Source organism: Podarcis filfolensis, assembly GCF_964270895.1.
Source record: "Podarcis filfolensis genome assembly, chromosome: 12".
Classification (NCBI taxonomy): domain Eukaryota; kingdom Metazoa; phylum Chordata; class Lepidosauria; order Squamata; family Lacertidae; genus Podarcis; species Podarcis filfolensis.
This window is the reverse complement of record NC_139614.1, coordinates 49453177-49477361: the sequence shown is the minus strand read 5'-3', so window position 1 is coordinate 49477361 and position 24185 is coordinate 49453177. Positions and strand designations below refer to the sequence as shown.

The window sequence follows — 24185 nt, the reverse complement described above, 5'->3', positions numbered from 1 at the left end:
CCATAGCTTTAACTATACGGACCTTTGTTGGCAAGGTGATGTCTCTGCTATAATAATAATAATAATAATAATAATAATAATAATAATAATAATAATTTATTATTTGTACCCCGCCCATCTGGCTGGGTTTCCCCAGCCACTATGGGCGGCTTCCAACAAAGACCAAAAACACACTAAGAGTGAGCAGCAGTAACCCAACCACTCTCTTACCCTGAACTCTAGGGCATGGGGGGGGTGCCTGCCTTGGACAGCATGGGCATATGCTCCACCACTGGGCCCCCAAGTTTCAATTCTAGCTTTGGATATTTTTGAATACAGTATTTTTGGTATGGGTTGAAGAGGGAGCGGCAGAGAGGACTTTTAAAGGGTATTTAGAGGGTGCTCCCTACTGTATGTGATTTCACTTAAGTGCACAGGGGTCCAGAATGGAATCCCTGTGTAAACGAGGGGATGCCTGTACTTCAAGTTGACTTTCAGAATGTGATTGTTATATTCTGTTACAGGACTTTTCCTTACCTAGCATCCATGGTATTCTGGTTTCCTAAAGTCTCTCTGCCTATTATGTCATTGTCAGGATTTAGGCATATCTGAATCATATGGCCAAGGGCTTTCTGGCCCCAGTCACTGTCCTTACGTGCTTTGTTGAAGAACTTCAGTGCCTGGTTGGGCTGCATCATGTGCCTGTTTGTGGGGAGAAAGTATTGAAGACCTAGGTGAAATGTGAGACCCTTAAAATATCAGTCTTGTTAACAAGCATCTATCCACATATTCTTCTTCCCTGCCAAATCCAATCTAAGGGTTTAGTGCAAGGTAACGGCCTCAATTCAATAAAGAGGAAAGTGTGCTTAAGCTGCAAGCAATCATAGGACTCAGATGCACTTAATTCTGTGTTGAACTGGTCAGAAGAGGCGACAAATTTCCTATTGCGGGACCATGAGGAAAAAAAAGGAGATAAGACTTTATTTAAGCCAAAGGAAATTCTCGGCACAACAAATCCAGTGTGTGCAATTGAAAAGTGTGTAAAAGTAAGAGCGGTCAAATTCTCAAGCATACTTCCTAGAACAAGTGGGGAAACAAAGTAGCTCACTAGTTTGAAAAAACAAAAAGGATATGTTTATTAAGGAGACTGTACAATGAGCTTCCTTGGTTTATTTGTGCGGAGCTATTGCACAAGATTGAAGGACCGTATCAGATGAGGCACAAGAGATTCATGGTTAGGAACTTTCACAATAGGAACATTAACAAAAACATAGCAGCTGCAAGAACCTGGAACTGGAACCACAGCACAACTTTTTAGAAAACAAAACACCTTTCCACCTGTGCTATTTTTCTGATGCCCAGCTCACAGGTAAGGATATTTCTAGACTGGTTTGAGGGCTTGGCAGTCCTTCAGCATGCAATTTTTTCAGAGCTTCCACAAGATAGCCATTGGGCCTCAAAACACTGGCCATTCTTCCCATTGAATCCAGATTTATCCATTAAGTTTTTTTATTTATTTAACCAAACTTGTTGCCATTTGCGAAATCACGACTCAACTGCATTCTTAAGCCCATGTCTGGAAGCACCCTATGTTTTCACTCACAGAAAGAGGACAAATAACAACTTGGAAATGGAGAGTATTTGCAGTGAAGAACAGCACAGGAAGAAAGAGCCACTAAATTGTCTCCCACAGTGCTATGGTTATGTTCTAAATTCCCTTCTCCCCAGTAGCTTCTAAGCAACAATAGATCTTTATCATGGAACACCCTCATCATTTCTGGTTGGGCCTTTGGTCTGTGACTCCCATTAGTACTGGTTTCTATGATTTACCAGCAATAAAGTCCCATGCAGTAGTTATAACCGGGATCCAAAGCTGTTCGAGATGATTTTCTCTTGGCCAGTTCAAAAAAGTGTGTTGCTTCATCAAGTTTACCACTTCTTCTCAGTAAGTCAATCAAATTCTCCATGACCAAGAAGTTATCTAAAAGCACATAATTTTAAAAATATGTATTTCCAACTTATTTCACAGATAATTTGTTCACATATAAGAATCTGAAAGAAGAAACACTCTTCTGTTGAGAAATGAAGAAACAAACAAATCTGCATTTTGTCATGCACCCATCCAGACACACAAACACCCTTTCATCAATATGCTCTTGTTTACTGTATTTATCTCATGAGATGCTTTAGAGGCCCTTTTTATGCCCCCCCAAACCCTCCAGTATATAAATGCTACAAAATACCTGGAGATTTCTCCAGAACATTCCGGTACAGACTTATAGCTTCTTCGTATGCCTCTTTTCTGAACATAAGGTTGGCCATCATCTAGAAAAGGAACAGCTATTTCACACTCAGACCAAATGGTATCAATGCTTCAGAAAGAGCCAGATTTTTGACTTTTCACAAGTCATAAATACGTTTATGAAAATCCAGCCTTCCAGGATGGAGATGGAACAATGAGGACTCTTAATCTTAGCCCAGGGTGATTCAAGGGATTGAGGGATGATTCAAATGTGATCACTTTCTTACATGGACAGCACTTCTCGACTATAAAACAAGTGAAAACCATACACATTCATGTGTGACAGGTTCCACTGCTTATACACATATTTCACTGCTTATACACATAGTATGCATGCACAACATACCCAGGAAAATATGAATGTTGTCACAAAACATGAAATAGCTCAGTTGTTTAGAGCACAGTGCTTAAAATGCCAAGGTTTCTGGTTCTGTCCCCATATGAGGCAGCTGCATATTTGGTTGGACTAGATGATATGCAGGGTCCCTTCCAATTCTACAAGTCTATGATTCTATATGGTTTGTATTTTCCCCCCAACACATACGCTATCAAAGTAAGTACAGTAGTTCATAGTGTTTACAAAGGCCCTACGTTCCCATGCATATGTGTGGCAGACTTGACCATGTTTATTTATGCTTGTCTGTATTTCTTCCTCCCCACTCATTGCCCTTATGATCTGAAAGTGTATTTCTATAACTCCATCTGCAATCTCCATCCTTAGCTGCTGATTGGCAACCCACCAATAAGTCTTCTCTGACCCACCATTTTCATACATGAGGGACAATACAAAATCAAATTAAATATCTCTTTAGGCAGCGATTTTCTTCTGTAGTGGTTCCCTGCACTGTTAAAGGCCTTTCCCAAAGCAAACTCTGACATAAAATAGTTCCTTCTGCTCTTTAAAGCACCTGTAACAGATGCATGAGGTGCAATATCCAGGAAGGGGAAGCACTGTTTGGTATCTGAAAGACATTACTATGTTTGAGCATGCTCCGTGTCACTAATATGTTAGTCAAAATTGTGTAGTTTAAGACCGATGTGAATCCTCCTATCCCTTCCACACAGCTGCATAGGTGTGTAGAAACAGTTGGGCTTTACTTCACAAGCTTTTCAAAACCCCTCCTACCTGGTGGCTCATAAAGATATACAGTACACCAGCAAAGCTTAAGTTTAGTGGAAGAAAGAATAACAGTGTTTACCATTGTTCCAATTTCATTGCTCTCGTCATCTTGAAGCAGGAGAGTACAATAATGCTCACACTGCTCTGTATCTTCTTGCATCAAATACAGCTGAGCTAATTCCAACATTATCTGAAAATAAAATGGAAAAGTATTTTAAGCAGCAATGGATCTTTGGTAATGATCATTTTGGTAATGATAATTGTGGCAGATGTTTGTAGTCCTCATTCCATAGAACTCACTCCCTGTCTATAAAATGGGTTTTTTAAATAAAAAAATTAAGGACAAATAACTGGTGATCAGCATCAGTGGGCCTCAGCATGCCAGTATCAGCCCATTTGCCAATGCCCCCAACATCTGACACTCTCTGGGTGGTCACTGGAGGGACTGGACTAGACTGCAGGGCCCTGGACTTGGGTCTGAAGGCTTAAGCCTCACTGTTTAGAATTTGCACCTTCAGTCCTATGTAATCCAATTTTCCCTGTTTGATCCACTAACATGTTTTGAATACACACAATAGGACTTCGTTGTAAATTGCTTTGAGTTGCCTTTGGCAAGAAAAAGCAACCAGTACATTTTATAAATAACAAGATGAATCCTAGTCTCTTTGAAAGTTGAGGCATAGATAAGCCTTGTTAAGTGATCTGGAGCATGCAGAATGAAATGAATCAAACATTTGTTTATTGCAATAATCCCAAATACCAGAAAGGCTGGGTAGGCAACGTTTTACTCAACCTTAATACAGACATTCCTTTCAGTTGGAGACTGAAGATCATGTTTACCTTACTATCAGTTGGAACACAGGATAGAGCTTCCGTGTAGTACTTCAAAGCTTTTTCATATTCCTTCTCTGCTTGGTAGAACTTGGCAAACTGTACACAGATCATTAACAACACCTGTTTCTGGGAAGGAATCAATTCAGGCTGCTCTACACGGACACGCTTCAGTATCCTTTGCTGGATGTCGTATGCCTTAAAAATGAACAAATATACCAACTGAAGGCATTGTGGGGTGTACCCATCCTAGCATCTTTATTAGATATTGTATACAAGAATGAGGACTGCTGAATAAGCATTCTATTTAGGGCTTTGTACTACTTCCTTCCGGTTGGTCTACTTCTGTATCTGAAGTATACTGTAAGTTACACAGTCTTAAGCTGTATTAGAATTAGTTAATTAGTGTAAAAAGTTTCTACTTAATTCAATCTTGGGTTAAAAACCCAAGTCTTTTTATTATTTATATTTATTTCAGTAACCACTTTAGAATCCAGGAGTACATGAGGCTTATGCAACATTGGTTTTCTACCATGTTCAGAGTATCCAGAACAACTTCTCCTCTTTTAGTTGTCTCACAAATCTTTGCTAGTAACATCAGGTTCCTAACATCCTTCTTCATTGATGGCAGATCGTCAACTGCAAAATTAAACAAAGCAATCATTATTTTATACCGATATGGTGTTTCGACCATCAGTAAAACACTGGCTATGATTTTCTGCAGTGCAAAAGTTTAATGACCAACAATACTCCTAGGTAGTAGCTAGAAAGAAAAACATTTTACTGGAATTGTTATGGTTTAAGGGCTGGACAAGTAATTTTGTACAGATGTGCTGAAAGAACTGGTGAGAACTTAGGAAGCTGAACTGATATTGCCTTGGAACATAGGAGCCAACTCCTAGGGGCTGAGGAGTCTTTGCCCCCCAATAAAATATTTGAGGGGGCTGCCCCACAAAGTTGATGGGCATTGCCATTCAAATGGTGTGTTCTCTCTACAAGATACTTGCATCATTAGCATTTGACTGGTGTCAGGCATTCCCAAAAAGGAGTAATACCACACACAGTGACATGAATTATTATTCATCCCTTGTGGAACAAGTGTCAACACACTGCTCTGCAAACAGTAGGATTGTTTAATATCTGGTCATAAACAAGTGGCCAACCAGGATCTTTCAATGTGACAGCACTAGGGTGTCATTTCGCTGGGGCTGTTCCTCTCCAAATGTCTAGGCATGCAGAAAATATGTTTATGCTTTAAGTCAAGATGAAAGCTCCAGTGAAAGATTCCAAAAAGAGAGAGATGTTACCAGGGTCATGATCTAGCGCTTGGTTTAGAACTTTCTCTGCTTTGCCAAATTTTTTGAGCTTCAACAGGAGATCGGCAAGATCATGGCACAAGAAGTCCTGCTCACTCATCTTTAGAGCAACTTCGTAGTAATTGACAGCCTGAAATAAATTAGTACATGTGAACAGATTAGCTTCAACTATGAGTTACAAATGAAACACATATTTTGTGATATTTGCAAGTCTTAGAGCTGTGCAACTCATACTGGTTTGTACCATTCTGCTGCAGATTTAATGCTCTCCAATGTAAGAAAAGCTTCCTGCATGGGGGAAAAAAATAATATCAGGGAGAGGGCTAGGTTAAAATACACCTCCCTGATAGGATTTTTGAAATGGGGAACATTCAAACACACAGCCACCAACCACTAGTCTGATGTGACAAAGCCCAGTAAGAGCTATACCAAATTCTTCTGTTTGTGTAGCATAGATCTATTTTTTCTTTTCTTTTGAAACTGAGTAGACATCCCCATTTGTCTCCTGGGATACACATTCATAGCTTAATCAATGTATAAATTCCTTACTTGGCACCTTGGAACTCTGAAACCAAGCAGACTGATCCCAGGCCATGTCTCAAAATACACATCTAAATACAGACCCCTGTAAAAACTCTATTCGTTGGACGGATCAAGAGACGACAGCAGGCTGCTTGCTTCCCTGGCTTAGACCTGAACAATTTTTAGCAAAAAGAACAATCTGTTTCTCAACCTTGTTATATTGATGGGTGGACACGAAGGCTTTCCCAATTTTCCTTGCTACTGTTGCATCCAAAGGATTCTTCTTCTGAGCTGCTTCATAAACTTCCAAAGCTTTCTCAGGCTACAATAAGTGACAGAAAAATTGCAGTTATTTTTGTAATATTAATATAGCTATTATTGGAGTTTTTTGTTTAGTGTTCTTCAGTGATGAGTAGCTTGATCCTATGCATGTTTACTTGCAAGTCAGGCCTACTGAGTTCAACAGGTGTAACTGTCAAGTAACAATGCACAGGACTACAGTCTTAGTTTCAATTTCAATTGGGAGTTGGGGTAGCATTTTAGTTTTTTTAGGTATAAAATTTGCATTTTATCACTGTACACTAACCTCTTGAATATTCATGTAGGCATCCCCCAAGAGAAGGCTTGTATGAGGACTTGGCATATTTTCACACAACTCACTAGATTAAAAAATGGAATGTCATTTAAGAAATGACGAACAGACTCAGTATACACAAGATGATTTTAGAGCTTCACACTTTTAAATTGGCACAGCAGCCTTAACTGTAATAGTCCCTAAAATGGATACAGCTACAGATTATGAACCCCCAAACAACACCAGAATAAAGCCAGTGAATTACCCTTCAAACATAACCTGGTTTGCAGGATCAGATATATGCGAGGTCACTTTGCACCACATCCTGAGGAAGTGAGCAACTGGTGCTCCACTTATAGTACATTAAAGCCTCATTCATACCTGCATATGCATAATTCCACTTCTCTACACCTGATGACTGTCTGCTGAATATGTGAACTGACTTTGGGGGAAAGTGTTATGTTTAAGGTCATACAAAAATGATCAAAGGGCTGCAACACCTCCCCTTTGAGATCTTCCAACATTTGGGGCTTTGTAGTTTCGAGGGGGGGGAATGAAGATGGGTATATGATAAAGGCACCATACTCTTTTCGGCACAAGCTAAAAACATTCTTGTTTTGAGAAGTCTACTCAGATGCTAACAAAGTTGAGGTGAATTTTAAACTGCTTTAGCGTTTTCACTTTTTATACATTTTAAGTATATTTTTCTTTATTTTATTGTTTTACCTTTTTGTAAACTGCTTTGAGAGTGTGTGTTTTTATTTACAATCAAGCAGTGTATAAAATTTATAAAAATGATAGAGGGGTATAAAATTACACATGGTTTGGAGAAAGTAGGTAGAGATATATTTTTTTTATTCCTCTTTAATTAATACTAGAACCAATGATCATCCAATAAAGTAAGATATTGTAAGAGTAAAAAAGCACATATTCCTGTTTCCCGAGTGCTAAGAGCTCCTAGCAATGGTGCTGAATCAGAAGAAGGCGTCTTTGAAAAGTAAGCAGATGGGGGCTTTCCTCCCCAATACATTGCTGTGTTAGAAATACAGGTTTGCCTGAAGAGCAGGTAATGTTTTTCCTCTTCATCACACATACTCTCCAACATTTCTCTGCTGAAAACAGGGTCTCATTCCATAATGATAATTTTACTATTTGTACCCAAACCATCTGACTGGGTTGCCCCAGCCACTCTGGGCGGCTTCCAACATATATAAAAACATAATAAAACATTTTTTTAAAACTGTCCCGATACAGGATTGCCTTCAGACGGCTTGAGGGTCAGATAACTCCATACCCTCCAACATTTCCCCAGTGAAAATAGGGGTGTTCTAAGGAAGAGCAGGACATTCTGGGATCAAATCAGAAACTGGGACGGCTTCTCTAAATCAGGATGTCACTGGAAAATAGGGACACTTGGAGGGTCTGTATCACAGTGCTGTACTTGGAGAAGGAAAATCTGTCCTCCCAACACAGTGGTTTGATGGGGAAGAATCGCCCCCTGCTACACTACTGTTTGAAAGAAGGATGAGGCTGTGGGGCTGTCTGAGTGAATGTGGTCTGTATATGTGTTGTACACACAAGAAAGTGTGTATTAGCCATGCCCATCACTGGCATGTGATTCTCAGGGCAGTGGCTCACTTTGCAGGCCTTGCGCTGCAAAGGTTAGGCACCTCTGTTCTAAAAGGTTCTGATAGTCTCTCAAATAATCCTTGCTCTGATGCTCTGGATTCATTCCTGCCCCTCAAGCAAAATATGAAAAAGAATACTTGCAAAAAGCAAAATTAACATTACCAATAGCATCCAATATACAGTCTCTTATCCTTTCGAACTTGAAGGTATATCTGAGCCATTTTTTCCTTAACCTCAGTGTAATACGGCTGGCATGGTGTGACACTCCTCAGCATAGTTAGGGCTGAATCAACTTCCCCTTTGCTGAGAGCCAAATCTACATTAGCAACCATGACGCGGGTTTCTTCTGATGTCCCATTAAATTCAATAATGGCATCTTGCATTATCTTAGTAGCTTCATGCTAGAATGTTAAAACAATACATGGAAATTCTTCAAAAACTTAAATGCTACATAGAAAAGGTAATGCTACTGCTGCTGCTACTACTACTAATAATAATAATAAGAAGAAGAAGAATTAACATTTATATAGCACTTTTTGAACACTCAAAACCCTCCATATACATTAATCTCAATCAACTTTATAACAGCTCTGTAAAGCAGATCAGTATTACTATCACCATATTGCAGAGAACTGAAGCTGAGAGTGGTTTGATGCGTGAGTTCATGAAAGGCAAAATTTGAACTGGAGACTTCCTGGTTCAAACCTCAGCTTTTACCTATTATTTTAATCATTGTATTCCTTATATGCTTTCCCCTAATACAAGGCAAATTACTGATCTATTTGAGTTTCATGAACAAAGACTCAAATATTCTGAAAGAAATCATTTGACTCACTCGCATGATGGTGGACTCTCCTTCCTTGGAGGTTTTTAAGCAGAGGTTGGATGGCCACCTGTCATGGATGCTTTAGTTGAGATTCCTGCATTGTAAAGGTAAAGGGACCCCTGACTGTTAGGTCCAGTCGTGGCCGACTTTGGGGTTGCGGCACTCATCTTGCTTTACTAGCTGTGGGAGCCGACGTACAGCTTCCGGGTCATGTGGCCAGCATGACTAAGCCGCTTCTGATGAACCAGAGCAGCACACGGAAATGCCGTTTACCTTCCCACCGAAGCGGTACCTATTTATCTACTTGCAGTTTGACGTGCTTTCGAACTGCTAGGTTGGCAGGAGCAGGGACCGAACAACAGGAGCTCACCCCCTCGCGGGGATTCGACCCGCCGACCTTCTGATTGGCAAGCCCTAGGCTCTGTGGTTCAACCCACAGCGCCACCCGCGTCCCATCTCCTGCATTGTAGCAATCTGCAATTCTATGGTTCTATCTAAATTGCTGCCTTTTGAAATGGGAGTTCCAAAAGACAATGGTATAATGCGCTGCCTGATGCAAGTCCTTCCCGTTGTGTCCTGAATCTGCTACCAGTGAATGGGCTCAGGACAGATAAGCCCGTTAGGTTTTGAATAAAACTGCAGGATCTGATCAACCTCTTGCAGATATCATTTCCAATAATCTTCCCTTCAAATAACATAAAAGAACATCTGAATTTATGTAATTGCTAGTTTCTCCAGTTTATTTTTGACCAGTTTACTTTTAAAATGAGTGAGTTCATCAGGTTTGCTCTTTACCCCAGAGGGTCTTGCTTCCTTTAAAAATATTAGACATTGCATTTACTGAGCAGATAATATATAGAACTTCTTACCAGTTCCCCATTGAATCGAAGAGCTTCAGCGAGTTCCAGATAGATGGAGACTTGCTCACTTATAACTATACGGGGTCCCTGGCCTTTCTTAGCTTCCCCTTTCATTTGAGGTAAACTGATAAGCATTTTTAAGACTTTTATGGCTTCAGGATACTCCCCAGCTTTATTCAGTGCTCTAGCCCTGATGAAGTGATACCATGGAGAATCACGAAGCTGCCCAAAATATGAAAAAAGTGACATTAGTAAGAACATCCAATGCAAACTTCATCCTAATTTTTTTTTTTTTTTGCATGTGTGCTAGAGCACATGCATGTAGAGTAACAAGGAAAAGGCTTGTAAGCTTGGTATTCACAAGCATTTACATTGTTCCTTTTGGGCTCCATCTTACCTGAAAATTGTAGCTGACTCCTATTTCAAGTGAATGCACACATTCTTTGATGTTTCCTTGAGAGAGGTGGATCTGGGCCATAAGAAGATTGGCATCTGTTGATGTCGGATCCAATTCTAAACAACGCTGCAGAGTACCCTGGGCAGTTTCTAGTTCTCCTGCAAAATAGCCTAACATGTTGTTTTGCTCTCAACATGCCATTTTTTTTACAAAAACCAAGTTATACTTTACTTAATCTTATGTAGGCCTTCCTGAGTAAGCACAACAGTTTACTAACTTGATCCCATGCTATTCAGTGTGGTTAAGGTGAAGACAGATGGAATATTTTGGGAGCAGTAATGAACAATGGTGATTACAATATGTACTGTTTCGTCTGCTGAGATCTGAAAACTTGGTTCTCCATGTCTGTAGCAATTTCAGTTTGAATTAGAGTAAAAACAACTGTGAAAGGTGTATTGGTAGCTTAGTTCCTATGATATCACCAACCAACTCCTGGAGCAGTTTTGCAACTGTTTTATAAACATTTAAAGGTTTTGTTTTTAATAAAGCAAAAGATAAGTTTGTAAAGAAATATACACATGATTTTTTTTAAAAAAAGTAGACAGCCTGCTCAAAAGCATGAGGGAGCATGACTGATGGGTGAACAAGCATCTTATATAGGAAGCTGCTGTACATCCAATCAGATCAATGGTCCATCTAGCTCAGTACTGTCTACACCAGGCTTCTTCAACCTTGGCCCTTCAGATGTTTTGAGACTACAGTTCTCATCATCCCTGACCACTGGTCCTGCTAGCTAGGGATCATGGGAGTTGTAGGCCAGAAACATCTGGAGGGCCGAGGTTGAAGAAGCCTGGTCTATGCTAACTGGCAGCAGCTCTTCAGGGTTTAAGATAGAGTTTCCCCCTCAGGTATTGAACCTGAGACCTTATGCATACAAAGCAGATGTTCTACCACTGAGCTACAGTCCTTACCCAAATGGCATACATAAATACCAGATTAGCTGGTATGACATGCAAATTGCAAAGATGGGTTCACACCCTGAGTGCTCTTTTAAATACTGTCTTCTTCATATTTATTGTTCGTGAGAATTGAGATTTCTGCTATCTTCCCTCCAGTAGTGCAAGGTGAGCTGTGAGCTCAGTTGGGAACTGGACCAACCCCTCATTTTTAATGTGGTTTTGCTCTCTTGGGGATTGTATAGTGTATAGCTCTAACTCTTCCCCTTTGTCTTTGATCTTTGTATCCCCAAGTCAAGGATCAGAAGCATTATTGCTTCTTAGCTTAATAAGAAGCTTGAACTTTTTAATTCAGTTGCAGTTAAATTGTTTTAAACTGTTTGTAATATTGTGTTTTAATTGCTGTAACCCACCCTAGGAACTTAAGGTGAAGGGCGGGAAACAACAATAATAGTTAAAAAGCTCATTCCCTGAAAGCAACTTTTTCCTTGAGTAGACACTCAGAACTCAATTTACCTGATAAATATTTAACCTGTGCCATTAGATAAAGAGGCTCAATCATTCCAGGGGTGGCTTTCACTAGTGGATTCAAAATTATAGTTACTTGCTTAAGAAGTGAAGATAAAACCTGACCTGGTAACCGAGGCTACGGAGAGAATGTGAAATTGCATTATTTTCCAGAAAAATAAAATACAGGGTAAAATTGATGTATTTGGTAAACAATCCCCAAGTCTAGCCCAGGGGTCATGGTACTTATGAACTTCAATCTGCCTACCCATTGCACAAGATTTCTATGAATATATCTGAGTGCTTATGGGAACATTTATATAGTTCCTTCCGCTGCTATCAGTAATTGTTATGTAGTGATTTGTTATGAGTTACTGTGTTGTCATTTTTAAAGGGCTGTGCCTTTTTACAGATTCTTTTTAGCTTTATTTTTGTTGTAAACCACCCTGTGGTTTGTGAGAAGGGTAGTATATAAAGAATCTAAGTAAATAATTCTGGGCACCCCACAACTGCTTGGGCGAAGTGGGGAGAAACAGTGGGGCAGATGGAATGCAGCCAGCCAAGGAAACAGAAATCTCACAAGCATCAGACTGGGAAAGATGCAGTTTTTACCTTCTGCTTACTGAGAGAAGTGGTGCTTCTATTAATCCTAGCACAGTCTGCCTGCCTCACGCTGGTAAACAGAGAGAGGTTGCAGTTCTCATGGTCAGGATTTTGGTTGTTGTGGGACTGAGGAAGCTACCGTATTTTTCCCTCTATAACACGCAGATTTTTTCTCCTAAAAAGGAAGGGGAAATGTCTGTGCGTGTTATTGAGCGAATGTGTGGTCCCTGGAGCCAAATGGCAAAAAAAATCAGGCAAAAATCAAATCGCGCGTCTCGGAGAAGGGAAACCTGAAAAGAGGAAGTGGCTGCTTTCCTGCATTCTGCCTCAGGGTCTTACTGCCCACCCTTCTCTGTTTCCTTGCTGTGTTTGCTCAAACGGAACAAAGAGCAGGGAAAGCCCCTCCCCTCCAGGCAAGCAGAGTGTCGTCTCTGTGCTCCGGTGCTGCTGAAAACATGCAGGAGGAGAGAGAGAGAGAGAGAGAGAGAGAGAGAGAGAGAGAGAGAGAGCTGGCTGGCTGGCTTGGGTGGGTAGGTGAGGGAAAACTTTTGCCTTCCTTTCCTCCCTCCCGTTATACCCCTCTCCTGCATTCTTAGCCAGCTGCTTCTCTGCACACCCCTCTCGTGCTCCTTGTCCATTCTGTATTTTTCCTTCCTTCCCCACTTAAAATGTGGTTAAAAAGCATGGATCCACATGGATCCTCAGGATCTTTGCATTGGGTCACCCCAAATTCACCATCAGATCACATAGCATGTCCATGGCTACAGTCTGCCCCCCAAAAATCACACACGCACTGTTGCCTGGGGCTGCAATGGTGCAAAAATGTGGTTAAAAAGCATGGATCCACATGGATCCTCAGGATCTTTGCATTGGGTCACCCCAAATTCACCATCAGATCACATAGCATGTCCATGGCTACAGCCTGCCCCCCCCCCCAAATCACGCACCCACTGTTGCCTGGGGCTGCAATGGTGCAAAAACGTGGTTACAAAACATGGATCCTCAGGATCTTTGCATTGGGTCACCCCAAATTCACCATCAGAGCACATAGCATGTCCATGGCTACAGCCTGCCCCCCCCCCAAATCACACACCCACTGTTGCCTGGGGCTGCAATGGTGCAAAAACGTGGTTACAAAGCATGGATCCACAGGGATTCTCAGGATTTTTGCATTGGGTCACCCCAAATTCACCATCAGATCACATGTCTGTGGCCACAGCATGAAGCACAAAAATGATACATCCACTGTTTCATTCAGAATGTTTTTTCCCTTGTTTTCCTCCTCTAAAAACGATGTGCGTGTTATGGTCAGGTGCGTGTTATCGAGCGAAAAATACGGTATCTTTGCAAGTGTCTGCCTCTCGCAGCTCCACAAATAACTCTGCTCTGGTACAGTCTACTTTTGTAGTGTTTGTACAATCTTGCTTTGCGTAGCATCCTGAAATGGTTTTACATTACTGACAAGAACAGGATAATTTTAGGTGTACCTGAAAAATAAGCAGGATGGTACCCTACACAATCACATCCTACTTCAAACACTGACTATAAGTCTCCAGCTCTCTCCTCACAAGCAAATCCTTCATGTAAAAGGCTGCCACCTTTCAACCCCCAATAAATCCTACTACTTAGCAAATGGGGAGTGCAAAACTCAAGCTTCTACCTGCTTGGGACAGAAGACCAAATACTCTTTCACAATTTCAATCATAAACATGGGGTTCAGCTTTTCATAGTATTCAATGCTTAGAGGAAGTCCATGCAAAGCAGAACAATGAAGCTCTGCAGCTTCGTTGAGAAAGGCACAGGCAGCCTGATCATTGTTTTTCCTTGAAGCAATCACACCTTGAAGATAAGCTAGAAGCTGTGAGAAAAAAGCACACAGAATTTTTAATGAACAAGAGATTTGGTTTAAGATCAACCCAAAGTTTCCCTTTAGATAATCTATTAGAATCAGTGCAGAACTGCAGATGTACAATTAAACCAGGCTTTGGGAACTGGGAGGGCAGGTTCATCTTTCTCCTACTTCATGTGTGGAGAGGACCCAACCCTTCTCTTTCCGCTTAGGTTGATGTGTGGCCATCATTAGCTCAGGCTGGATTTTAACTCAGGAAGCACCTAAACTTGCTTTGTTAAACTAGTTTCAATCATGGTCCTCAAAATGAATTAAAAGCATCCCTGCGTTCTTCTGATCAAGGTTGGCAAAGACTGTAAAGGGAGATAATAGACACTTTCCCAGTCCTTAGAAGCTGATATATTTTACATCCACACAATCATATAAGGCGAAGTCATGCAAAAGTGCTAAACAGCAAATATACTTATGGATTTATCATTATGCACATAAATGCATTTATTGTACAGTAGCCTACAGTGCCACCTAAGATGCAGAAATTATTGTGTGACAAAAGTACAATTTGATGGATTGCAAAGCAGGCATTGTATCCATCCAAAAATAGCAGAGAATGCCTTTGCCACTAAATGTTATGGGGAAATTACAACTCTAATAATGTACTGGGAAGACTAGCTGAGTGGCATATTTTCTCTAAAAGAAGCCAGGGATGAGAACAAGATCATTCCCTGCCCCACCAATTAGGGCATTCTAGCATTCCTTTACATCATGCTGCATTTCAGCAAACTAATGTGCCAAGCCGAAGAGCTGCTGGGAACAAATGAAGTATTAAGTAGTTATACAGTTATAGTTATGGCAGGACTTCTGAGCACAGCCAACAAGAAGAGCGCTGAAATGCAATTGAACAGACTTCTACCTAATAAAACTGGTGACCTGAGGTAGGTGGGGATTAACATGAACAGTGGCATTCTTTGGCCAAATTCATCCCAGGGTCTGTTAGCTGCCAACCCTTCTGAAATTTTTGGAGCCTAGCAATATTAAGCAGGGTGGAAAATACAGAAGAGACTGCAGTGACCACTGCCTGAAGAAACACAATTACATGGGGTTGGGCAGGTGTTCACCTGCATTTGACAATTCATGGTAAGCATATACATAAGAAATCAAAGGAAATAAGTGTAATCTAACTGAAGATTTTCCCGTAGACTGCTGAACTTCCTTTAGAAACTCCAGTTGATTCTCTGCTTCTTCAATTTTCCCTCCAAGCACCTGGCACCATATAGATCCTGAAAAGTAATTATCAGCAATAAATTACATGTTCGTAAGTATGATTAAATGTACTTTGAATTACAACCACAAATGTTAAATTGTAAATCGCTAAGGGGATGAGGGGTCATATTGAGAAAGTATCATGAATTTGAGTAGGGTAGAGCTGTGGCCTCGCACCCAATGCTACCTTAAAGTGCAGCAGCTTGTTTTTGCAGTGTCACAATTAAAATAGCCCCTTACAATTGGACTTCATTAATTCTAATTTTGTCCCCATCCTCCTACCTGCTGAGTTATATGAAAGCAACACTGGGACTAAGAAGTAGGAAACTGACAGTCAGTCAGTTCCACTCCCTGGATTTGTTGGAAGGAAGTAGGCAGGTGGGGGTTAGCTAAGGGCTGGCTGAGCTTGGTGGGGCAGAGCCCTATTTGCTCTAACAGACCAGCCTCCAGCGCAGTTCACTAATCTTATTAACTGTTTGGGCAGTCTTCAGCTAGAAGTTGTTGCCAATTTACATATTACTGCCTGTAACAGCTGGGCAGGTCTGAGCTAGAGGCTGCAGCCAAATTACATATTACTAGCTTCAAGTCACATGTCCCTGCCTGGATGAATCACACTCTTTACACACACTGAGCTTTTCATTAAATGTTAGACCCTCATTCCAGCCTTTCTCCATCAAAACTATAAAGTGAGAAAATTCTCAGGAGAGATTGCTATGATCCTAACAAGATGGTCTATGTCTAAGAACATAAATCTTTCTGGGGAGTGGATCTTCTTTGCACAGTGGGTGAGCAAATGCATAACCTCCTCTGCCTCCAGCATGCATAGTACAGCATCTGATGTGAAAAATCTTCATGTAAGACTGTATGAATAAGGGGACAAATTGGTTCTTATGCCCCTTTTTTCTGAGGGAGAGAATTATCAGGCCAACACACATCTGGCCCCACACACTGAGCATCCCATCAGATGTCACTATTGTATATACAGTGGTGCCCCGCAAGACGAATGCCTTGCAAGACGGAAAACCCGCTAGACGAAAGGGTTTTCCGTTTTGGAGGTGCTTCGCAAAACGAATTTCCTATGGGCTTGCTTCGCAAGACGAAAATGTCTTGCGAGTTCCTGCGGGGTTTTTTTCCTCCCCCCCCCCTTTTCCCCAAGCCGCTAAGCCGCTTATCAGCTGATCCGCTAAGCCGCTAAACCGCTGATCCGCTAAGCCGCTTAACAGCTGATCGCTAAGCCACTTATCAGCTGATCCGCTAAGCCGCTTAACAGCTGATCCGCTAAGCCGCTAATCAGCTGATCTGCTAAACCGCTAAGCCGCTTATCAGCTGATCCGCTAAGCCCACTAAGCCGCTAATAGCGCTAATCCGCTAAGCCGCTAATGGGCTTGCTTTGCAAGACGAAAAAACCGCAAGACGAAGAGACTCGCGGAACAGATTCTTTTCGTCTTGCGAGGCATCACTGTAGTAGATGACAGATGTGTATCCACTCCTCCAGAGTCCAGGTAACTCCATGCACCAGACCTAAAAGTGACTTGAGGTTGGCACATGGTCCAAAGGTTTTTATTTTATTAGGTTGAAGAAAGACAGATACTAAATTAAAGTAAACTAAAAAAAATAAATTCTTAACAGCCTACCTGTCATTGAATCTGCAGTGTTTTCATTCAACTCGGAGGCTTTTGCATACCATTCAGATGCTTCCTTCCAACACCCTTGAAGAATTAGCAGATATCCTAACTCATTCGCATAATGTGCATTACTAGATATTAGGTTGCTACCTGAGTCTTTAACAAACTCATACACTTCCCGGAGGATATTTTGATTCTTCCCGCACTAAACAGAACGTAATTTAAAGGGCAAAAAATTAATGCCATGCTCATGAAGCACATACATGATCAAAAATGCCATGTGATGGGATGGAAGTATTGAAAATGCATAATTACATTTGTTCATTATGTGAAAAGAAAACCTAAGCATTATCAATTTATACAGCTAGCTAGTAAATTAGATTTCCCCACACATTTGTAAGACTTTCCTGGGGGGGGGCACCCACAATATTTCAAATGCGGAAGTCACCAAAGATAGGAAAGAAAACAAATTATTACTAAGCAAGATAGGTCATAGTAATGGTAAACATGCCCTTACCAGTCTGCTGATTACAAGGATTTTTTGAAGGTGAAGTTCGGATCTTTGGGGTTCCTTCAACTCCAAAGCAACAATAAATTCTCTAAGCATTTGCAGTGCCTGCATTAAAAAGTTTTATATTTTAAAATCAGAGACACTGCCACTTATTTTATATCTAATACACTGAATGGCATAACAAGTAGTGAGTTAGCCAAAGGTGAAAAACTATGTACACATTTTAAACATAAGTTAGGCCCTTGATTTTAAAAACAAAATCTGGGATTTTGAGTCCAATTCTTCACATTACGCTACATATTAGTATCTATGAAGCAAACATATCCTCAAGTATAGATATGCTTAATATAAAGAGTACACAAAGGCAACATTACTAATAATAAGCTACCCATCAAATCATGAGCACCATGAAGACATTTGTTTTAAAATTCTAGGACACCAATTTTATATTCCAAATGTCAAAAAATATATAACACTCACCAAAACTTTATTTCCAGTAATAGCAAGATGATTTACAACCATGTACTGGAGTCCATCTATATCATTTGGATCCTTGCTTAGGATTCTTAAACAAGAATTTGTTCAAAAGTATTAAGAGAGAAAAGTAAATTATAGCATAAATGACTTATTTATGCTATTTTAATTTCAATTATGCCTATTATGGAAAGAAAGAAAATCTATTATTAATTAAAAGCTACATACTTATTGCTACAGAGTCACACTCAGATAAAGGAGAAAACAAGTTTAAGGTTTAGAAAGACAGAATTTATCTCATAACTTTAAAAGACAAATTGGAGAGTGGGAAAGATTGTTTTAGGGGAAAATGGATTTGTGACTTATCAACATCTGCTGAAAGTGGAAAGAGTTAGAAGACTTAGGAGCACCGGGAAGGCAATGTTAGCTGAAGCACAGAACAGGGTAGCCAACACAGTCTGTAATTGTGCAGGTACTGGGGACACCTACTGGCCATTATGTTGGACATCCATAAGAATCAGGATTATATTTTAAATAACCACTTTATAGGGAAAGAACCAAAGGTCAATGGAGGAGCACAAGCGTTGCATGTAAAACATTCCAGGTTCAATCTCTGACATCTCTAGGACTAGGAAAGACTCCTGTCTTCCCAAACTGCTGCCCTCCAGATGCTTTAACTGACAGCTCTCATCATCCCTGACCACTGCCATCTCTCCCATTAGCCAAAGACTTCGAGAAGCAGATATGTCTCCTGTTGCCAGCCATGGAGATCCTGAGACGCCCTGGTGAAGCTGCTTCCAGAGGATTCTCCAGAACGGCCCTCAGTGGGTTCCAGCCTGACTGCCAGCAGATAAGCCCCTGGTGGAGTCTAAGGGAAAACCAAGCCACCCACTATCCCTCAAAAGGGCAGATGCCTAAAGATTCATACCCAGCCTGCAGGGTCACAACCAAGTATGTGCCTGCGAGTCCAAAGTCACCATGCTAGCCAGGAATACAGGACTCATAGCGAGAGGCAGCTTCCTATACAAAGGTTGGCCAACCTGTTTACAAATGAAATGGCACGTCTCATTTTCTTCCATTGCTGAAAATCATCTCCTACCGTTTACTTTCTTCTGCAGTTTGCTCCCAGTCCTGTGATGCTAAATGTAGTCTCATCTTGATGACAATGGCTGGTGTAAATAAAGGGAAAGTAACTACTAACTGGCTAATTATTTCCAGAGCTCCGGAGTAATTCTGCTGCACCATGAAATATTTTGCCTATAGAAAGTAGGAAAGAGGCATTTAAGTGGATGTATGCCACCGCAGTCAACACAAGATATATACCACTTTCTGTGACCAGTTCATAATGGAGTCACATCACATTCACCTATCCTGGATTTTGCCAGCAAAATCAATCCAATACAGTTTTGTAGTCAGAAGGCAACTGCCCAGTGTGAGATGCCTAAGGCAGAAGTTTCATTTTTTAAAAAAACAAGTATGGAGTACACATGCTGTCACCACTGTGGCAAATAAGAAGTGGAGTTTCAGTCAATCACATTTTATTCTTTTAAAGAATACTGGAATTGTTTTTAAGAGGTTTTAAAAATGTTTTTATCACTTATTTGCCATCCTGGGCACCTCTGGGCAGGGTATTAATAAAAAGAATGGCAGCCCATTTTTTCATCATGGCCTTATCAAATGATATTTTTCAGAACTAGATGGTTATTTTGTTGGCATGTTGGCTTGTATGTTCCTTGGTTAAAATTTGATATGTTTTAACTGCTTTAACTGTGAGAGTTTATGAGTTTATACTTGTACATGGTTCTAAACCATTTTAAGAGGCAACTTTGCTTAAAGAGTGATCTAAAAGTCTTTTAAATAAACAAGCAAATATATAATCAAATGACATTTGGTCATCTCTGTTCTACTCAGACCAAACCTTCTAAATTTGGCTTTGTAGGATATATCCAGGCAATCTGACATAGAGTTAGTGACAGATATGACCAGTGATTTCAATGGGCTTCAGTGCAGCTAGCTCTGCACAGGATCAAGTTAAAGGATTTTGGAGCTGGATTTGCAGTACCCCAAGGTTTCAGCCTCCAGGGATATAGTTCTAACCACTTGGTTATCCTGTCTAAAAGGAGAGAGAGAGAATGATAGCAAAGCTAAAAGTAAATTATCTACCTTTCCCATCATCCCAAATATTTCTGTATTGTCTTGAATCCCTTCATCCAAATATTTTATAGCCTTCTTAGCAGCATGAGCTTTGTCACTGGTAACATATATCCATCCTTTCAAAACTAGTCCCTGCAGGTGGAAAAAACAAACACCTCCTCAGCAAAGTAATGAAACTCTTCAATTACAGCATCAGTATGCCAATAGAATGTCAATTTAATAGTTCACATACAATTACTTTTTTCAGATACAAAAGTTAAACGCAATTAGAAACCAAATATATAAGAAACCTTAGGACACTGGTGTTTTCTGATAAAATATAACTAAGAACAAATACTATCCTTCTGCCAAGACAATTCACATTCTGCTGTTTCCCCACCACCACCAACTGAGCAGGAAGAGTGTGATACACGTTTGGAACACACTGATAATTAAGGTTGTAGGTTTTGTATTTAAAAGTTATCCCTCTCCCAGAACTAAGATTTGAGCAGCTCTTGGAGCCAGAGACCACAAGACTCATTGGGACTTTGAATGATTACAGGAAGCAATCTATGAAGAACATAGTACTGTGAAGACCTCTACTGAAACAGAAGCAAAGCTTTCATTCCCCCACATTACCAACCCCTGTACTTGCTTCCCTTCCAGCATCCTCAGATCCAAAGGATATTTTCTAGAATTCTCCTGCATCCTGCTGTCATAGAATTGTATAGTTGGAAGGGACCCTGAGGGTCATCTAGTTCAACCCCTGCAATGCAGGAATCTCAACTTAAAGCATCCACAACAGATGGCCATCCAACCTCTGCTTAAAAACCACCAATTAAGGAATGTCTGTTCCGATCGAATAATGGTTACCTCTGAATATGGTCTGCACTATGAGCCATACAAGGATCTCAAAGAACCGAGCCTGACAACCTACTGAGAAGTTAGTCGGCTGTATACATCATATGAAAATAGTCACATCATTTTTAAAGTATTGAAATGTTTTTTATTTCTTTTACATCACAGTCCTATGAATATCTATCCATAATTCAGTTCCATAGTTCAATGGGGCTTACTTCCAGATAAGTGTGTACAGCACACTTTTTTGGGTTGTTGGGAGCTGCATGGATGTGCCAGAGCCAGTGGTGGAACAAGCCATTCAAACTCACATATAATTGTGGTGGGGAGGAAGGAGCACAGGAAATAACTCTCCCCATGCTGCTTCCTCATCACAACTGAACCCCTAGCACAGCTGTTTGGTTGGCTGTTATGCAATTTATGAGGAACACACATAGGGATAACTGTGGCAGACTAGGGGGGATTTGGCAGAGACAACAGCTTGGGAATTTGGACTGGACTGGACTGAACTGAAGGCCTATGAGAGCCACAGGCAGGTTGTGGATTATCCACATGTGGTATAGAGGATTGCAAACTATAAACATTTGGTGATAAATTACTCTTATTTAACTTGTATAGGCAACAAAATCTCCCTACAGTACACAGAAGCAAATCCACAACTATATACAAAGTGTCCTGTTGGATCAGATCAAGGGTTCCTCTGAAGTAGCATTCTGGGCTTGTCAAAAACTCTAGGGAGTCCATAAGCAACTGCATTCACCACCTGCATGATCCCAGTCTTTATGAACTTTAACGTTTCATTTAGCTTTTACAGCCGGGTGATAACCATTGATAAATGGTAAACTCCATGAATTTCCCCAACCCCTTTCAAAGCTAAGTAGAAAAAGGGGTGCTTTCATTTAACAAACAAAACCAATTTTAATTTAATTTGCTTTTGTACCAAAGTGGAGAAATCCACTTTGTGAGATTTGGCTTCATCACTTTCAGTTTAATCATGAGCTGTCTAGTGAAACTAGGGTGTTGATAGTTAAGATTTTTTAAGAATGAAGGACCTGGTATTAAAACATGGAAGCACCAAGTTGTTATCCTCCTCTGCATACTTACCAGGGAGTGTGCATTTAACTCACTGGGAATTACTGCTGTGTATACGTTTATAAGATAATGCAGTTTATCGACTGATTCACGTTGATGTGAAAGAACAGGTCTGATTTCATAATAAGCACTGAGAAACACAGTGAAGATTAGGTAGTACACTGGCCCCAGTTCAGAAGGCTGATCACATATATTTCAGCTGACTTCCTCAACTGAACAGATGGTTGGCACTGTCAGCTTTGCCAGCACTGAACATCTGTCACAGTGGGAAGGGTGAAGGAGATGTCTAGAGTCACTCTCTGGCCTTCCTGAAACAGAAGTGCTGACAGTTTGGTGCTGTCAGAACTGACAATGTTTACCATCTGTTTGGTAGTCGGTACACATTCCAGGGTGACTATGCATACAACCTTGAGTGCTGGATGCAGATATCTCCCTGCTCCCAGCTCCTTTTTGTGTGCTTGAGTCCTTCTGATCCAGAAGGGCAATGCATGAGGAAGGCTGTCTTTGAACATGGATGACACTTGCAAGAAGGTTATAACTATGCTTTTCTGGCTTACATTCTATGAAGTATTGAATAGGCCTGGCACATTTCAATGTTCAGTGAACAGCCTAATCTACTCCACTTTACCTCTCTTGCTCCATTAGACACTTTCAGCATTCTGTCAACATACTCTTTTGCTTTATCATTTTTATTCAGGAGCCACAGAAACATTCCAGCATAATACAATGCATTACTTCCGGCCGTCTTCCGCGCTTCCTTTAATTTGGTTTCCAAGTCCAAAAGGGCAGAAGTATCTGAAAGTAAACAGGACGGGTGGTGGTATATGCTAGTCTTGTTATCCACTTGTCTGGTTTTCACGTATCACACAAGATAGGCCAACAAAGAAGCTCCTAGGGCTGATTCAAGGAAAACAATTTGGGGAGGAAAGTTACATCATGAAGTGTGCAAGGTATGAAACACTTAGAGAATTGCAGGTCTTTTTTCATGTTATGTTCTAAATGTGAAAACTGTTTAAGTCAAATTGCATTTGAAACTGACAGAACTTCTAAAACTCTAGGTCTTGGTTGTTATTCCCAAAGTGTAGTTAGTTTTAAGTGTAACTAGCACTGAAGTTTTCCAGTTCTCTCCTGGACTATTCTGCCAACCTTCCATACTCAAGTTGGCAGGATCATACCCTCTTTTTGATTTATTTTTTACATTACCCCCGCCCTCAATTTTCATTTGATTGATTTTAATACTGTTACATTATTGGAAACACTGAATCTCTCATTCCTGACAACTTGTGATGAATGGCACAAAATGTATTTAATAGCACAGAACTTACCAACGTTTTCACATCTTTTGTGTGCATAAATGAGACCCAGGAGGCAACATAAGGAAACATCTACATGGCGCTTCCGGGCATTCTCTAGTAGTACAATGCCTTCTTGAATTCGGCCTGCAAGGATGTAATACAATTGACTCATGGGAGTGCCAGATTTTTATGGTGGGTTATCAGAATGGTAAAACAATACCAGAGATATATGCAAGCATGGTGCGCTTTCTGTTTTCACTTCCACACCTCAGTCTGGGGTGAGTTCCTAATGTGAAACTTAGTGTTTCCTAGCCTTTGATATGCTCAGGTTTCATCTTTTTAAAAACTTTCCAGTTCTCAAGTTACCTCGGTATGCAGAACTCAGATGCATTAAAAAAACCCCTCATTTAGCTCAATTAGGCTTTTACATTGTATTTTGTTTCTAGAAAGATGCACTTTCAAAGTTTATTGATTTAAAATATTTACCAAGAAGCAATGTTCCAAAACCCTTGAAAAACAACAGCACTGGATCATTAGCATGTTTTGCCAGTTCAATGTTTGTCACTTGAACAACATAGTTGAAGTATTTTTCTTGAGCATAGTATAGAATTTTAGCCTTGAGGGGGAGAGAAAGAGAAAATAATTGCTTGCTTGCTTATTATGCAT

The 24185-nt window shown here is 40.5% G+C and overlaps 1 protein-coding gene across 3 annotated transcripts in view; it reads right to left on the bottom strand.

Moving 5' to 3' along the window:
- Window positions 1–24185, bottom strand: part of TTC21A (tetratricopeptide repeat domain 21A) — a 29432-nt gene that overhangs the window by 4010 nt on the left and 1237 nt on the right. For 2 of the 3 annotated variants that reach the window (XM_083579266.1, XM_083579264.1), the window contains exons 2-24: window positions 24006–24135; window positions 23550–23663; window positions 22853–23019; window positions 20305–20427; window positions 19241–19398; window positions 18148–18232; window positions 17674–17772; window positions 17166–17361; window positions 15451–15548; window positions 14083–14280; window positions 11829–11958; window positions 10357–10514; window positions 9969–10181; window positions 8436–8674; window positions 6657–6729; window positions 6282–6392; window positions 5540–5678; window positions 4765–4871; window positions 4242–4430; window positions 3481–3591; window positions 2223–2304; window positions 1810–1960; window positions 517–681 (exon numbers count right to left, since the gene is read on the bottom strand). In XM_083579266.1, coding sequence (XP_083435392.1) covers window positions 517–681; window positions 1810–1960; window positions 2223–2304; window positions 3481–3591; window positions 4242–4430; window positions 4765–4871; window positions 5540–5678; window positions 6282–6392; window positions 6657–6729; window positions 8436–8674; window positions 9969–10181; window positions 10357–10514; window positions 11829–11958; window positions 14083–14280; window positions 15451–15548; window positions 17166–17361; window positions 17674–17772; window positions 18148–18232; window positions 19241–19398; window positions 20305–20427; window positions 22853–22936 — 2909 coding nt within the window. In that variant the 5' untranslated portion in view covers window positions 22937–23019; window positions 23550–23663; window positions 24006–24135. The remainder of the gene's footprint in view (window positions 1–516; window positions 682–1809; window positions 1961–2222; window positions 2305–3480; window positions 3592–4241; window positions 4431–4764; window positions 4872–5539; window positions 5679–6281; window positions 6393–6656; window positions 6730–8435; window positions 8675–9968; window positions 10182–10356; window positions 10515–11828; window positions 11959–14082; window positions 14281–15450; window positions 15549–17165; window positions 17362–17673; window positions 17773–18147; window positions 18233–19240; window positions 19399–20304; window positions 20428–22852; window positions 23020–23549; window positions 23664–24005; window positions 24136–24185) is intronic. The other variant, XM_083579265.1, reaches the window with a different exon arrangement.